Source organism: Pelobates fuscus, chromosome 1 (genome assembly GCF_036172605.1).
Source record: "Pelobates fuscus isolate aPelFus1 chromosome 1, aPelFus1.pri, whole genome shotgun sequence".
Classification (NCBI taxonomy): domain Eukaryota; kingdom Metazoa; phylum Chordata; class Amphibia; order Anura; family Pelobatidae; genus Pelobates; species Pelobates fuscus.
In genome coordinates, this window is record NC_086317.1 from 498,992,711 (window position 1) to 499,009,138 (window position 16,428).

The window sequence follows — 16,428 nt, forward strand, 5'->3', positions numbered from 1 at the left end:
ATACTGTGCCATACTACGATCCAGACTGCACCATGCACCCCTTTACAATCCATACTGTGCCATGCACCCCATTACCATCCATACTGCGTCATGCTGCACCATAATACCATCCATACTGTGCCATGCACCCCATTAACAACCATAGTGCGCCATGCATCCCATTACCATCCATACTGTGCCATACCATCCATACTGCGCCATATTGCACCATGTGTCACATTACCATCCATACTGCACCATGCATCCCATTACTATCCATACTGCACCATGTGCCACATTACCATCCATACTGCACCATGCATCCCATTACTATCCATACTGCACCATAATACCATCAATACTTCGCCATACACCCATTACCATCCATACTGTGCTATATTACCATCCATAATGTGCCATACTGCGATCCATACTGCACCATGCACCTCTTTACAATTCATACTGCGCCATGCACCCCATTACCACCCATACTGCACCATAATACCATCAATACTTCGCCATACACCCATTACCATCCATACTGGGCCATACTACGATCCATACTGCACCATGCACCCCTTTACAATCCATACTGCGCCATGCACCCCATTACCAACCATAGTGCGCCATGCATCCCATTACCATCCATACTGCACCATACACCACATTACATGGATCTCACCCTGGTGGCCTGAACTCTTTCCAGGATTCCTGGCAGATCGTAGTAATGCCAGGAGGCGTATATTTTCCCTTCCTGCTTTGCTATCCCACCCTTTCTGTTCGCTTTCTTTATATGTCTCACTGGTCTAAGGTAGGTTGTGTGTTTACACTGATGGTTTTATTTCCACTGGTTTGGAATTGTCATTGGAGTTTTATATGATTGTTCAGTTATCAGATTGTAGTTTACAAATTACTTCTATGGAACGATGTATACTGTGTGTTACTTGGATTTCCACGTATTTAAGCCTGCCACACATTCTCTTTTCAGTTTGAGTCATCCCTGAAGACGTTTTGGTTGTTCGTGTGGAATTCATGGGAAATTTGCTCCGTTGGATGTTGGATTTAGGAGTTATTGTTATTGCTTCTGCTTGATGTCGCTTTCTGAAAGAGGACCTTTATTTTACCGTCAAAGAACTGGAGGAGACTCGATGATGAAGCTGAGGAGGAGGAACGGTTTTTTCCATTGCCATAATACAGACTGGGGGGAGAGGGGGGCTGGCAGAGCTGTACTTACCTTTCCTGCAGCTCCTGTCAGCTCTCTCCTCCTCCGCGCCGTCCGTTCAGCACCTCGGTCAGCTCCCAGTGTAAGTCTCGCGAGAGCCGCGGCTCTCGCGAGACTTACACTGGGAGCTGACAGAGGGAGCTGCACAGACCGCGCGGAGGAGGAGAGAGCTGACAGGAGCTGCAGGAAAGGTAAGTACAGCTCTGCCAGCCCCCCTCTCCCCCCCACTGAACTGCCAATGACACTGGACCACCAGGGAAGGAGAGCCCCCCTCCCTGCCATATATCAAGCAGGGAGGGGGGACGAAAAAAAAATATATAAATAAAATAAGAACTAAAATAATAAAAAAAAATTAATAATAAAAAAAAGGGGTATAAGGACCACTATGGGAGGGGGGGGGGGTATAAGGACCACTATGGGAGGGAGGGGGGTATAAGGACCGCTATGGGAGGGAGGGGGGGTATAAGGACCACTATGGGAGGGAGGGGGGGGGGGTAAGGACCACTATGGGAGGGAGGGGGGGGATAAGGACCACTATGGGAGGGAGGGGGGGTATAAGGACCACTATGGGAGGGAGGGGGGTATAAGGACCACTATGGGAGGGAGGGGGGGGATAAGGACCACTATTGGAGGGAGGGGGGTATAAGGACCACTATGGGAGGGAGGGGGGGTATAAGGACCACTATGGGAGGGGGTGGGATAAGGACCACTATGGGAGGGAGGGGGGGTATAAGGACCACTATGGGAGGGAGGGGGTGGGATAAGGACCACTATGGGAGGGAGGGGAGGTATAAGGACCATTATGGGAGGGAGGGGGGGGGGGGGTATATGGACCACTATGGGAGGGATGGGGGGGATAAGGAACACTATGGGAGGGAGAAGGGGGATAAGGACCACTATGAGAAGGAGGGGGTGGGATAAGGACCACTATGGGAGGGGAGGGGGAAGTAAGGACCACTAGGGGAGGGGAGGGTAAGGACCACTAGGGGAGGGGTGAGTCAGGACCACTGGGGGGGGGAGTGAAGGAACACGGGGGTGGGGAGGTAAGGACCACTGAGGGAGGAGGAGGGGAAGTCAGGACATATGGGGGGGGGAGGGGGCGGCAAATTTTTTTTTGCCTACGGCGGCAAATATCCTTGCACCGGCCCTGCACACACTGCATTCGCACACTGCATTCATGCACACACACACTGCATTCATGCACACACACACTGCACTCATACACACACGCTGCACTCATACACACACACATACGCACACACTGCATTCATTATACACACACTGTAAATAAATATTCAATTAATATATTTTTTTTAGGATCTAATTTTATTTAGAAATTTACCAGTAGCTGCTGCATTTCCCACCCTAGTCTTATACTCGAGTCAATAAGTTTTCCCAGTTTTTTGGGATAAAATTAGGGGCCTCGGCTTATATTCGGGTCGGCTTATACTCGAGTATATACGGTAGTTTGTTTCTTATACTTTTTGGGGGTTTTCTCTCACTCCCTCTCAGCTAATTCATCAAGTAAGTTTCAATTACTTGATAATTTGATTACATATTTAATAATAATTTGTTAATATTTTTTGTCAATATTAGTATTTGACCAATTTTAGCATCTGATATTTGGGGGTTTTATTAGATGTACTTTAATTTAATTTTTACTTTTATTTTTCAAGTAGTTTTAGACATTATCCAATATGCATGTGGTTATTACTATTATTATATTCTTTCAATTCTTCTCCGACTTCTGCATGTTCCGTATATACTCGAGTATAAGACTAGTTTTTCAGCACATTTTTTGTGCTGAAAAACCCCCACTCGTTGTAACGGACACCTTCCGTTGACGGATGCTCCTAGCGCTTCCTGAGGACTCCAAACACTGCAGCACACACCACAACCACCGCAGACTCCACAACCGCCGTAGCTTGACTGGAGTCTCACCGTCTTCCTTCCACCCTGGATCAGCTTCTGTCCTCCAGGACCGTGTGGGAAAGACCTCTTCCTTCCACCCTGTATGAACCTCCAGCATCCAGGAATGTGTGGGGAAGACCTCTCCTCCAAGAAGAGCGTATCAGGAACAAGCTCTTAAAAGAGCTAAGTGATTCAAGCTCAGGGGAGTATGCAGAGCATAGCAATCCCCAGTATGATTATAACAGCTCCCTCCAATAACGAGACAAGGCTACGTTTTGAGGGATCAAGAAGAACTCTGTTTACTTGGCACCAAAGGGCCTTCTTTTATGCAGGTTTAACACATACAGGACCGCCCACAGGGGTTTACAGAACAACCAATAAACACGTAGTACAAGCACTCCCATACATCTCCTCCCCTCTGCTTGGGAGATAATTGAGTTTCTTACTGTATCTACTCAATTATCTCCAAGCTGAAAAATCATGCATAGAAACATAGAATGTTGATGTGGGATTATTAAAAATCTTTATTGTACTTGTATTGAACTATTGTACTAACTCCATTTTAACCTCACACCTTGACAAATCCTCCATTTTGTCCTCCTAACCTGACTTCTTCATTCCTCCATTTTGTCCTCATAACCAAACTTCCTCATTTTAAAACTACATTACATGACAGAATTTCCCAGCACATATAACAATGGACAAAGACTGTATTTTCTATAAGACATGATTAACTCAGGAACTGCTGACTTTCCCCTAACTCGCAACATAGTATAGTTTGAAGGCCACGAGAACACAGTAGTAATGAAATGTTCTATTCATAAGAGACCTTGCACCTGGACATGAGGCCTGATATCACTGACTGTGTAAAATGACGCTCAAGCCCCCCTTTCCACCGAGTAAACCTCATGCTGGGAAAGATGGCGCCTGAGCCTTCTGTCCACACCCTTGTCCAGAACAATACCACCTCCCGGTGGGAGGACACCTAGCTGGTCACTCAAACCCCTGAGCCAATTAATAATATTGGTGGGTGGACACGAAGTTAGTCACATAATGTTTAATCCAATTAATGATGTTTATTTGTTATTATCTGATATTCAATGATGATGTCATTTTGCTTTTAAAAAGATCTGCACAACAGTTTTCCAACCAGATGGCATTAAAATTTCTGAAGTGCTTTTAACCTGAACTCCATGTGTCAGTGTGAGCTTACTTCTGCGTATACGCAATTTAATCATCTCAGATTTGGACAGGAACAGATAGACATTTAAACATATTTGTTTATTTCTAAATTAATCCACATCAATGTGACGGCAGATAAGAACCATTCGGCCCATCTAGTCTGCCCAATTTTCTAAATACTTTCATTAGTCTCTGGCCTTATCTTATAGTTAGGATAGCCTTATGCCTATCCCCATACTTTTTATACATTCGTATAACTCCCTGATTTTACATCACATACAAATAAACAAAGAAACTTATATTTCTGTGATCAGCATAACTTGGGGAGCAACATATGTAAAAATCACATGAATCCGCCCAGGGGTTAAAAAGTTAGGTTGAGGTCCCTTTATTATCACTTGCAAGCATGGCTTTTCCTGCCCAAACCAGTTCTCACTGGTCTGGCAGTGTCCCTGGGACAACGCCCTGCTGGAGAACAATGGATCCGGGGGAGGGGAAGAGCCTCACCTTCCCAGGGATTCAAAGGGGAAGAAAAAGTGTCCAAAAAGTTTCCATGTGTCCATACACTGTTTTTAAAAGGGCCAGCACAGTACAATAAAAGTCCACAAGCCCAAATCAGTTCTTAAAGGGCAATACATCCCAGGGCCATAGTCGCAGGGCAGGAGGCTAGCAATCAGTCCTCTCCAATGCCCAGTGGCAAATGGCAGTTTGTCACACTCGTCTTATACTCCAGTCAATGTCTGTATTATGGCAACTTACATTGCCATAATACAGACAAGGGGCTGTTGGGGGCTGGCAGCGAGCTGTTACTTACCTTTCCTGCAGTTCCTGTCAGTTCCCTTCTCTCACCTCTGGTCCGGTCAGCTCCCACTGCCAATCTCGCTGGAGCCGCGGGGTCAGAGCTACGCGCGGCACTCACACCGCGAGACTTGCAGAGGGAGCTGACCGGACCGGAGGAGAGAGAAGGCAGCTGACAGGAGCTGCAGGAAAGGTAAGTACGATTTCCCCTCCCCAGCTAACTCCTAACTTGGTCCCAGGGTTAACAGAGGAAATGTTAACCCCCACTGACCCCCACGTTCCCCTGGCTACTGAGCCGGAATATGTCCCAAGTACCCCTGCAGAAGAGCTGCCAGCCCCCTCCTACACAGCCCATCCACTGGACCACCAGGGAATGAGAGCCCCCCTCCCTGGCCAGCTAACAAGCAGGGAGGGGGGACGAAAAAATATAAATACAAATTTAAATAATAATAGAATTAAAATAATATATTATAATATTAAAAAATAGTAATAATAATAGAAAAATAAAATATAATATATAAAAAAATTAATATTAAAATAATAATAATAATTTAAAAAAAATAATAAAAATTCACACCCCCCACCAAGGCTCTGCATCACACACACAAACACACTCTGCATTCATACACACGCACTACATTCATACACACAGACACTGCATTCATACACACACACACACACACTGCATTCATACACACACACACACACACACACACACACTGCATTCATTCACACACACACACACTGCATTCATACACACACACACACTGCATTATATACACACACACACACACTGCATTCATACAAACACACTGCATTATACACACACACACACACACACACACACACACACTGCATTCATTATATACACACACTGTAAATAAATATTCAATTAATGTAATTTTTTGGGGATATAATTTTATTTAGAAATTTACCAGTAGCTGCTGCATTTCCCACCCTAGTCTTATACTCGAGTCAATACGTTTTCCCAGGTTTTTGGGGTAAAATTAGGGCTCTCGACTTATATTCGGGTCGACTTATACTCGAGTATATACGGTAATTTAGATGCATTTATGGTATTTGAGAATACTAATTTTTTTTATATAGATTTTTTTTACATATAGGTTATATTGAGACTCCATATTAAACATAGAATGTGACGGCAGATAAGAACCATTCAGCCCATCTAGTCCAATATTTCGAAATACTTTTAATTAGTCCCTGTCCCTCTAATTTAAAGCTATGCCCTCTTGTTGTGGTAGTTTTTCTTCTTTTAAATATAGTCTCCTCCTTTACTGTGTTGATTCCCTTTATGTATTTAAATGTTTCTATCATATCCCCCCTGTCTTGTCTTTCCTCAAAGCTATACATGTTAAGTTCCTTTAACCTTTCTGTGACAAGACCAATCTTTCTGTGACAAGACCAATCTAGCCACATTGCATTGGAGGAGCCTGGTTTCCCGCCTGTTACCTCTGGACTATGGCCCCATGGTAAACCTTGTATTTTCCCCTGCAAAAAGGCTTGTTCGTGCCTTTCTGCCAGGGTGTTCAGTAAATTCAGTGTACCGAAAAAACGCATGAATGACTGGACCACCTGGGAGCTGGAGTGTGCCATCAATTGACCTCCCAGAAGCTGCGGTTAACCGCAGCTTAATTGACGAATGCTGGGCGGCCTTTGTTAGTTTGCCAAACACATGGCGGGCGGCCATTTTAAAGTCCCGAATGGCCAGCAGTGTTCAGCGCCCAAACTATGGAACTGGAAACGGACACTTATTTGCGCGAACACCGCTGAGCCGTCAGCCTCCTTGCTTCTGCATTTGGTCATTTAACCGAATGCCTGTTCATTCGGTAGTTTAACCGTATTAACAGCTCACCCCAGATAGCCATGCCATGGAGCCTATTCGTATAACAAAAGACTATGGGAAAGACTTTGGCTTCATGGCGATTGAACTGTATGTATGTGAGCTGAGCGCCATTCGGTAATAATGTGCGCTCAGATCTAAGCTATCTGGGGATAGATAGAATGTATATGTTTTATTCATTATTTGCAACATTGTGTATTTTTGTGTCTTTTTACTAAAATGTGGTCAATGGAGGTTTGCCTCGGAGATAATTTGATTACTTCCCAATTATCTCCAGGATAGAGAGGAGGGACTGTAATGTACTGTGGGAGTGTTTTAACCCTGTATGCCTGTGATTGGTCATTTTACCATTTGTGTACCAGTCTTCCATCTGGTCCCCTAGGGGAGTGTCCACCAGGTGGAAGATCTGCATAAATACCGGGCAGGTAGCCCACATTAAACCAGACCACTGATTGACCCTCAACACGGAGCCTTGTCTCGTTCTTGGGGGGATTTACTGTATGATAGAGATTTACTGTATCCTATTCGTCTGCTAGCAGCTATTCGTGAGGTTCCAGTTCGGGAGTTTGGAGTGCTATTTTGTATGCAGTTCGGGAGTTTGGAGCATCCCCTTGGATACAGTTCGGGAGTTTGGTGTTCTGCAGTAGCTGTGACTGTATCTCTGGAAGGGGAAGTTCTACTAAACGGCTTTTAACCCATTTTATGCCCGGGGTGCCGTTACACTTTCCTTGTAAATTTTATCCTGCAATCCATGAACCAGTTAAGTAGTCCTTCTCCGAACTCTCTCTATAGTATCAATATCCTTCTGGAGTTACGTTCTCCAGTACTGCGTACAATACTCCAAGTGAGGTCTCACCAGTCACCTGTACAATGGCATTAGCACTTCCCTCTTTCTACTGCTAAAACATACAACATTCTGCTAGCATTTCTTGCTGCTCTTTTACATTGTCTGCCTACCTTTAAGTCATCTGAAATAATTATCCCTTGTAGTGGGACCTAGGTAACCCGGTTGGTTACTCCCTTTTAGTAATGATAGGTCAGACCCATTTCCCCAGTAACTGGACGGCACACATTTCCAGGGTACAACCTTTGACAATCTTTATTTGGGCACACAGCTTTTTATGCACAGACCCCCGCAGTGTCTCCATCCAACACAACACAATCCCAGGCCGGAGGGGGCTGGGTGACAGATAGCCATCTCCTGCTCAGGGAGATGGCTAACAGGACACACATTACATACAGGGGGGGTGAACTTTTTGGCTCAGCGCCCCAGGACGAGAAGGGGGTACAGGATTAAAACTTATTTTGATAAATAGCCCCGGGTCCCACCTTGGATCCCTGCAAAGAGCGGAGCAATCGGATGTACAGCGCTCGAGATATCAGCATCCAAAGTCTGGGGCTCGAGACTCTGTACATCCCCGAAATTAGTTCCAGGGAGTTGCTTGGTTTAGTCTGGCGAATTCAAACTTCGCACCTAAACCAAGCAACAGCCAAATCACGCCAATCAGGAGAGGAAGGAGTTTCACCGTCCAATCCAATGAAAGGGCACAAAACTCGATTATGCCAAACAGCGTTCGAGGAGGAGAGAGGTTTCGCAGCCCAATCAGAAGAAAGGGCAGGAAACCAGTTTGCGCCAATCCGCTGAAAGGCGCAAAACCAATTCGCGCAAATCAGCGCCCAGGCGCAAGTTGAGCTTCGCCACCCAATCAGATGAACGGGCACTCTTGCTCTGATTGGTCTCCGGCACCCCGCAACGACCAATCAGCGCTCACTCGTGCCAACCAACCGAAAGAATGGCCCAGTTTGAACGGGCGCTCCTGTAACGGAATGCAATGTATCAGCATACGATATCCGTTGGTACATCTAGGAAATCCACAGTCAGAGTAGAAAGCAAGGCAATATTCCCAATCCTCCCAATAACCGGACGAAACACAGTTTGGGAGTCAACTAACTCGGTTTATTCACAGGCAGTATATTTATACAGTTCCCCATGCAAGGGGTTTCCAGACAGTAATTCCAGGGGATTTCTCCCACCATGCACTGTGACTTTCCCAACAGGCCTTGCTGCACGAGAGAGATACTCCCACTAAAATGGACGACTAAGTGGATTATCTCCTCGTGCAGCGAAACCGACAATTGACATTAAAATACAGAAATTACACAATATTCGGTACTTTGCAATAGTTGAACGTTCGGTAGATAGCTGGGGTCGGAGCGCACACTTTGGGAGAATACCGCTCCGATCCCAGCTGAATTGACCGAACGCCGCACATAATACAATCAAACATTAAAGTGAATTTAAAAGTACCGAATAAGTACGGGACATACAATGTACCGAACGCGGGACTCCCGAACGCGCTGGAAGTCCAGCGGCGTTCAAATCATCGAGTAGCCGTTTTCAGTTCCAGGCTCTCGACGACCGAACACCGCTGCAGGGACAAAGGATCCAAGATGGCCGACCGCCGCATAGTCGGTAGGGGATCGACGGCCACCTCGGAGAGCCCTTAATTACCGATTGCAACAATGTTGCAATCGGTGAATTGGTACCACACGACTTGGGAATGTGTGGTCGACCTGGGGAGCCCGTATTCGTACGGCGAACGGCCAGGATAGCCGTGTTTCGTCGTATGAATGCTTGGTGCGCTGGCCGCATACGGCGGCCAGCATGCGAACGGCCACAATACGGTACATACACAGGTTAAAATACACAGTACATATTCAGCCTACGGACAACCTTTAATAACTACAGTCCAGAAGTGGCTAGTTTTGCCACAGCTCCTTCTCCCATTGGTCAGCATGGACTTCCACGAGGCCGACTCACAGCTCCAGCAATTGTCCGCTGGCGCGCATGACCCCTAGCTAGAGCATCTCTTGGATCACCTGCTCCCCCGCACTACCTCCGATACTCGGTATGGGTCTGCCGTAAAGGCTGTTGGTCGGGGGTCTCCACTCGATGGGGGGCCAAGGGGGTATACCCTGGCAGGTTGGAGAAGGTCGTTCGCTTGGCGAACAACATCTGGTTTGCCTGTCTGCGTTCGCTTTCAGTTAGTCGGTCCCCTAACTGGACAATGTGAATCCCATCCTCTAGGAGGTCAGGCAGGGGAAGATTACCATAATCTTCCGAGGCTGGCCCGCAAATGGCGACGACATCCTCTGTCCGCTCATGGTAGGGGACATGTAACTGGCGTTGGATTCCAGTACCCGAGCATTGACCGATCACATAGGTAGCGTCCTGTCATGTCAGATGGGCTTCAGCCTGACTTCAAAGCTACAGCTCCTGGTGTCCCGATCATACCATGTGCACTGGCGTCTCTGGGCACCAGATGGGTCAGTTCCTCCAGCCGGTCCCTAAACTCCAGCACATATGGAATGATGGGGGATCCCTTCCTGATGCCCAGCTCCCTCCCAGTGCTCCCGCACTAGGTCTAAGGGTCCCCTCATTCTCCGCCCGAACATTAGTTCGAACGGGGAGAACCCAGACAATTCCTGTGGCACCTCCCAATAAGCGAACAGGAGATGGGGCAGGAATTTCTCCCAATCCTTGTGAGATTTGCTGCAAAGGTACGGAGCATTTGCTTCAACATGCCGTTGAAGCGCTCGCACAGGCCATTGGTCTGGAGATGGTAAGGGGAGCTCAGGATCGGTTTAATGCAGCACAACCTCCACAGTTGGTGGGTTATTTCGGCAGTAAACTGGGTGCCCTGGTACGAGAGAACCATCCGGGAGAACACTCTCATCAGGGCTTCAGCCACAGTCTCTGCCCGAATATTGTTCAGGGTTACTGCCTCTGGGTAGCGAGTCGCGTAGTCCACGATCGTCAGAATGTACTTCTTCCCAGAGGGACCAGGCTTGGCTAGGGGACCTATGATGTCGACAGCTACTCTGCCGAACAGATCTTCTATAATAGGTAGGGGATGGTGGGTATATAGTGCCACTTGGACAGCTACGGTAACCCCCGTCTGTTCTTCCTCCGGAACAAGCTGTGGACGCATAAAGTTAGAGTGGCTTCTGTGTCTCTGAGTCCCGTGACCTTCTGCCCGTTCAGCCGCACTGCCTTTGGTGGTCCCAGTTATCATGGACGGACTGGAAGGGGTTTGCCTGATGTAGGATGGTCCAGGCTTCTTCATCTGGGTTCTGGGACTCCGTGGGGTCATTGTGGTAGCAGAGAGCTGCGGCTCGTGGGTTGGCAGGGACTACGGGGGTAACTGTGACAGACCCTCTGTCCCTGAATTTAAAATTTTTAAACTCTTCGTTCGTCTGACCGTTCGTATGGAAAAGATTCACATTTATTTTACTAATGGCCGTTCAAATAACAAATTATCTACCAAACGACCGATCACCCAGACCAGGAGCATGGCGCTTGTTAACCTCAATGCCCTTATTAACACCTCTAAACCACGAACACCCCAACATTCTAAGTGATCAACTGGGTGGTCGGCGTTCACGTGGCGGCGGCCATCGTGGGATACAAATGCGGCCAGCTGTGTTTTGTCGTAGAGTGTATGGAACTAAAATCGGACACTAGACGGCACGAACACCGCTGAGACTTCCACTCCTCGTTCTGTTAGACAGTTATTGCATGAACGGAGCGCCGTTCGTTATCTATAATGTACCGAACCAGTTATATTCAATGCTCATGTGCACGAACAGCCACATTCGACTCTTTTAATGGATTTTGACTATACGAAAGAGACCGACCGCACAGCCTAATACTCTGAACTATTTTGGGCATGAAAATCTGTGTGCGGTCGGTCAAAAGAGACTTCCACCCAACTCTTGAACCCATCTGGGTGATTTTTCAATATGTTGTTCCCCCAGATCAGGGCTATCAGGGGATATATGTTTTATGAGTTTCCCATATGTTTTCGGGGTTGCAAAATTGGGTAAAAACTTATTTTTTGTTTGGAGAAAAGGGGAGGGCTTGTGTACAGTATCTGGGAGTGTTTAAGTATAAAACTATGTTTTCATTGGATTGTAAATTTCATGTCCTGTGCCCCAGAAGGTCCACCTACGCGGTAATCTTGTGGAGAAAAACTGTATACTGTATAAAAGACCAGATGTACCATTAAACCTTCAGTTCTTACTTAACCCTCAATCTAGAGTCTTGTCTCTTATTGGGGGAAACTGCTATACAGTTATCACACTAGCTCTTGTAAGAGCTTCTCTACTTGGATGCCTGCTGGAATGCTGTGAATACCTCTCACACTCGGTAGAAGGACACCCTCTAGCGGTGGGCACCCCTCTACTCATCGGGGTAACCACTACAGTGACCCACTGCGGTCTGCCCCGGTTTTGGGGACAATTCATTTTGAGGTGGCCAGGCTGGTTGCACTGGAAGCAGCGCCAATCCGCCCCTAGGTAGGAACACATGGGATGGGTAGCAGCATTGTAACCAGGCTGTGTGATGCAAAGTAAATACAAATACAAAAAGAGAAGTCCTGCGCTTAAACAGCAAGGACTACAACACACATATAAAAAATAATAAAAAATACCCCTTTCTGTCTCATTAGAGATATCTTTGCCAGAAGCTCAAGGAAGCAGGCTGAAGGGTCAGTGTTAGGATCCACTTAGGGGGGTCTGCCTTGACGTTGGCAGGCGGGCATTCCCTCCAATGGCCATTGGAGCAACTAAATGACCTCCATTTGTCTAAATATACATAGGGATTAAGGAGAAAGCGCGAGTAACATATTCATAGGCCGGCTGAGGCGCCTCAGTGAGGGTCTGTCTGTCTCTCACCCATTCTCGTACTTCGTTGGGGAGCCCATTAATAAATTGTTCCAGCATGAAGAGCTGGGTGATCTCCTCCTGGGACTTGGTGTGACAACTCCCCTTTTTTTCCTTTGCCATGAGTTTTTGGAGGGGACTACTTGCCAGCCTCCTGCCCCAAGACTATGGGCCCTGCAAAGAGACATGCTAAAAAGTCTATTTTGGCTTATGGGATTTTAATACACTCTTTCTGCCCCTTTAAATCCATGGGGAAATGTGCCTCTTCCCATCCCCCTTTTTCCTGTCCTATTGTTTCTCCAGCAAGGCTTTGTCCCAGGGACACTGCCAGACTAGTTGAAACTGGCTGCTTAGTCCCTCCTCAATCTCCCATCAGCCCTTGCTATTGTTCAACCTCATGGCAATCCAACTGTATTCGTGAGATCTGAGCGCTTTTCGGACATATTGAGCGCTCAGATCCAAGCTATCTGAGAATATGTTAGACATATAGGTTAAACATTGTATTATAAGAGTTATGTATTTTTATGGGGTTTTTGTAACAGTTTTTGACTTAGAGATATTTCCTGTTACTGGAGATAATTAACCACGACCCAGTCACGTATGCATTTACCACGTCTCATTCAATATGCACTCTGCCTACTCGATAAGTAAAATAATGTAGACTTACACACAAATTATTCTTCATGTTGTGATCTCCTGATGGCTGATGGACTGTAAATCCCAGGAGTTTAGGTCGTTATTACCTGCAGATTACAAAAGACACACAATGTGTGATAATTTAAAAGCAATATTCTAAAAGCAAAACAAACTACAAATTAGAATGTTCCTGTTAATTACATTAGTTTCCAAAGGCTATTGTCACAAACTATGTCCCCCAAAAGACTGCATTTATCTGTGTTCCACTCGTCGTTCCAGCCCCTTTGCTTGCCTGCCCTATCTGCCCCGACCCAGGAGCTACAAGTACGGGCTTGTAACTGCCCAAAGAGCGCTTTCTCCGGTGCTACTTAGGGGAAAGATATCCACCAGAGAGAGCCGCGAGTCCTAGACGACCCTCTGGATCCATGAGGTGGCTTCCCAGCTGCAGAGTCTCGCTGGCCCCCTGCAAGTCCGCACCGACCAATGTGAGAAAGAGCTACCATTGAAACTTGTTTGTGACCTTTCTCCTGATTGGTCGGCGCGAGTTAAAGGGCTTACCATGTAACTCCTCCCCTCTCTGAGCGAGGATTGGTCGCTGCGTGTACGTGCCCTTTCTCTGGATTGGTCACAGTTTGGTTTAGGAGCGAAGTTTGAATCGACCAGCCTAAACCAAGTTGAACTGTTTGCGGGAATGTACAGAGCCCAAGCCTCGAACTTTACCCGACGATTTCTCAGTCTCTGTACATCCGATCGCCCCGAAAATTTGCAAGGATCCTAGCTGGGACCAGAAGCTATTCAGGGATGAATGTCATGCGGTGATGCATTATTGTATTATGTGCATTTTGTGGGTTTTTGTGTGTCTGCTTGGAAAAGGCTTATGTTTTACATTACTGCGGATGGAGACGCCCCGCGGGGGTCTGTGTATCTGGCCTTCAATAAACAGATCCTGTTGTACCCTTCATCAAGTTGATGTTTGGGTAACCAAGAGCTTTAAAGGGACACTCCAGGCACCCAGACCACTTCTGCTCATTGGAGTGGTATGGGTGCCAACTCCCACTACCCTTAACCCTGCAAGTGTAAATATTGCAGTTTTTATAAACTGCAATAATTACCTTGCAGGGTTAACTCCACCTCTAGTGGCTGTCTAGATTATCTGTGCTAGAGCATCGCTGGACGTCCTCACGCTGTGTGAGGACCTCCAGCGTCGCTCTATTCCCCATAGGGAAGCATTGAAATTCATTTTCAATGCTTTCCTATGGGGTGCGCCAATGCACATGCGCGGCATTGCCGCGCATGCGCATTAGGTCTCCTCGGCTGGTGGGCGGGATCAGTCTCGCCCACCGGCCGACGGAGGAAGAAGGTGGCGCGGCGAGGGAGGAGCAGGCAGCGACGTGGGACATGTCGCTGCCTGAGGTAAGTGACTGAAGGGGTTTTCACCCCTTCAGTACCTGGGGATTGGTGGGTGGGAGGGAGAGGGACCCTCCAGTGCCAGGAAAATGGATCGTTTTCCTGGCACTGGAGTTTCCCTTTAAACACTGCTTCGCTTGGGATTTGGGAGACTAACGGATATACTCATCGAAGTATAGGGGATCCGTTACAGACATGACATGCAGTTAGGTATTCATAACACAATGTACACATATTGCAGGATAAATGCACGTTTGGCAACACCTCATTTATATTGAATCATAACATGCTAATCCAGGCTAGACTAACTTGTTAAGAAATAAAATTCGACATCAAACACATGCCAGTTATAACGGTAACAGCAACTAAGAATGAGTAGTTAGTAGTGGTATTATCGGACAAGCTTATTAACCACAGGAAAGATATCATTATGATACTGCTCTATTTATAGTGAAAAGGATTAACATAAATAGCAGGGATAAGGGTAGCTAAAATTCTTGTATCTGTTATAGCAAACTACACTGTTTAATATCAGCAAAGTTCAGCTCAAAGAGCCAGCCACATTCAGGATCAGCTGATCCCCACAAGCGGCAGTGACTGTGTCCAGGAAAGAGTTGTGGCAGGACAGGGCTAGTCACGTGGCAGGACAGGGCTAGCCACGTGGCAGGACAGGGCTAGCCACGTGGCAGGACAGGGCTAGCCACGTGGCAGGACAGGGCTAGCCACGTGGCAGGACAGGGCTAGCCACGTGGCAGCATAGGGCTAGCCACGTGGCAGCATAGGGCTAGCCACGTGGCAGCATAGGGCTAGTTGTGGCAGGACAGGACTAGTTGAGGCAGGACAGGGCTAGTTGTGGCAGGACAGGGCTAGTTGTGGCTGGACAGGGCTAGTTGTGGCTGGACAGGGCTAGTTGTGGCAGGACAGGGCTAGTTGTGGCAGGATAGGGCTAGTTGTGGCAGAGTTGGTTTAATATTGCCTCCACGCTGTCACCATGTCAAGTTACTCACTCTGCACTCACTGTTTATGTATTCACCACGTGCTTCACCCACTGACTGCCGGGAGAGGATGTTCCTCTGATCACGTGACGCTGTGCTACTAGTCACGTGATTGGGTGAAGTCTGTTGGTCACGTGTGCTGTCCCCCTCCCTCCCCAGCCTGCCATTCCATCCAGCTCTCCCTCTCCCCCTGCACAGCCTGCCATTCCATCCAGCTCTCCCCCTCCCCCTGCACAGCCTGCCATTCCATCCAGCTCTCCCCCTCCCCCTGCACAGCCTGCCATTGCATCCAGCTCTCCCCCTCCCCCTGCACAGCCTGCCATTCCATACAGCTCTCCCTCTCCCCCTGCACAGCCTGCCATTCCATCCAGCTCTCCCCCTCCCCCTGCACAGCCTGCCATTCCATCCAGCTCTCCCCCTCCCCCTGCACAGCCTGCCATTCCATCCAGCTCTCCCCCTCCCCCTGCACAGCCTGCCATTCCATCCAGCTCTCCCCCTCCCTCCCCAGCCTGCCATTCCATCCAGCTCTCCCCCTCCCCCTGCACAGCCTGCCATTCCATCCAGCTCTCCCCCTCCCCCTGCACAGCCTGCCATTCCATCCAGCTCTCCCCCTCCCTCCCCAGCCTGCCATTCCATCCAGCTCTCCCCCTCCCCCTGCACAGCCTGCCATTCCATCCAGCTCTCCCCCTCCCTCCCCAGCCTGCCATTCCATC

General features: G+C 47.8%; 1 protein-coding gene across 4 annotated transcripts in view; it reads right to left on the minus strand.

Annotated features, from left to right (window-relative positions):
- Positions 1-15,817, minus strand: part of LCMT2 (leucine carboxyl methyltransferase 2) — a 154,438-nt gene extending 138,621 nt beyond the window's left edge. For 2 of the 4 annotated variants that reach the window (XM_063433454.1, XM_063433444.1), the window contains exons 1-2: positions 15,739-15,817; positions 13,345-13,420 (exon numbers count right to left, since the gene is read on the minus strand). In XM_063433454.1, coding sequence (XP_063289524.1) covers positions 13,345-13,362 — 18 coding nt within the window. In that variant the 5' untranslated portion in view covers positions 13,363-13,420; positions 15,739-15,817. Of the gene's footprint in view, positions 1-13,344; positions 13,421-13,871; positions 13,897-15,727 lie in introns of those variants that run through there. The other 2 variants (XM_063433449.1, XM_063433452.1) reach the window with 2 other exon arrangements.
- Positions 15,818-16,428: the final 611 nt, after the last annotated feature.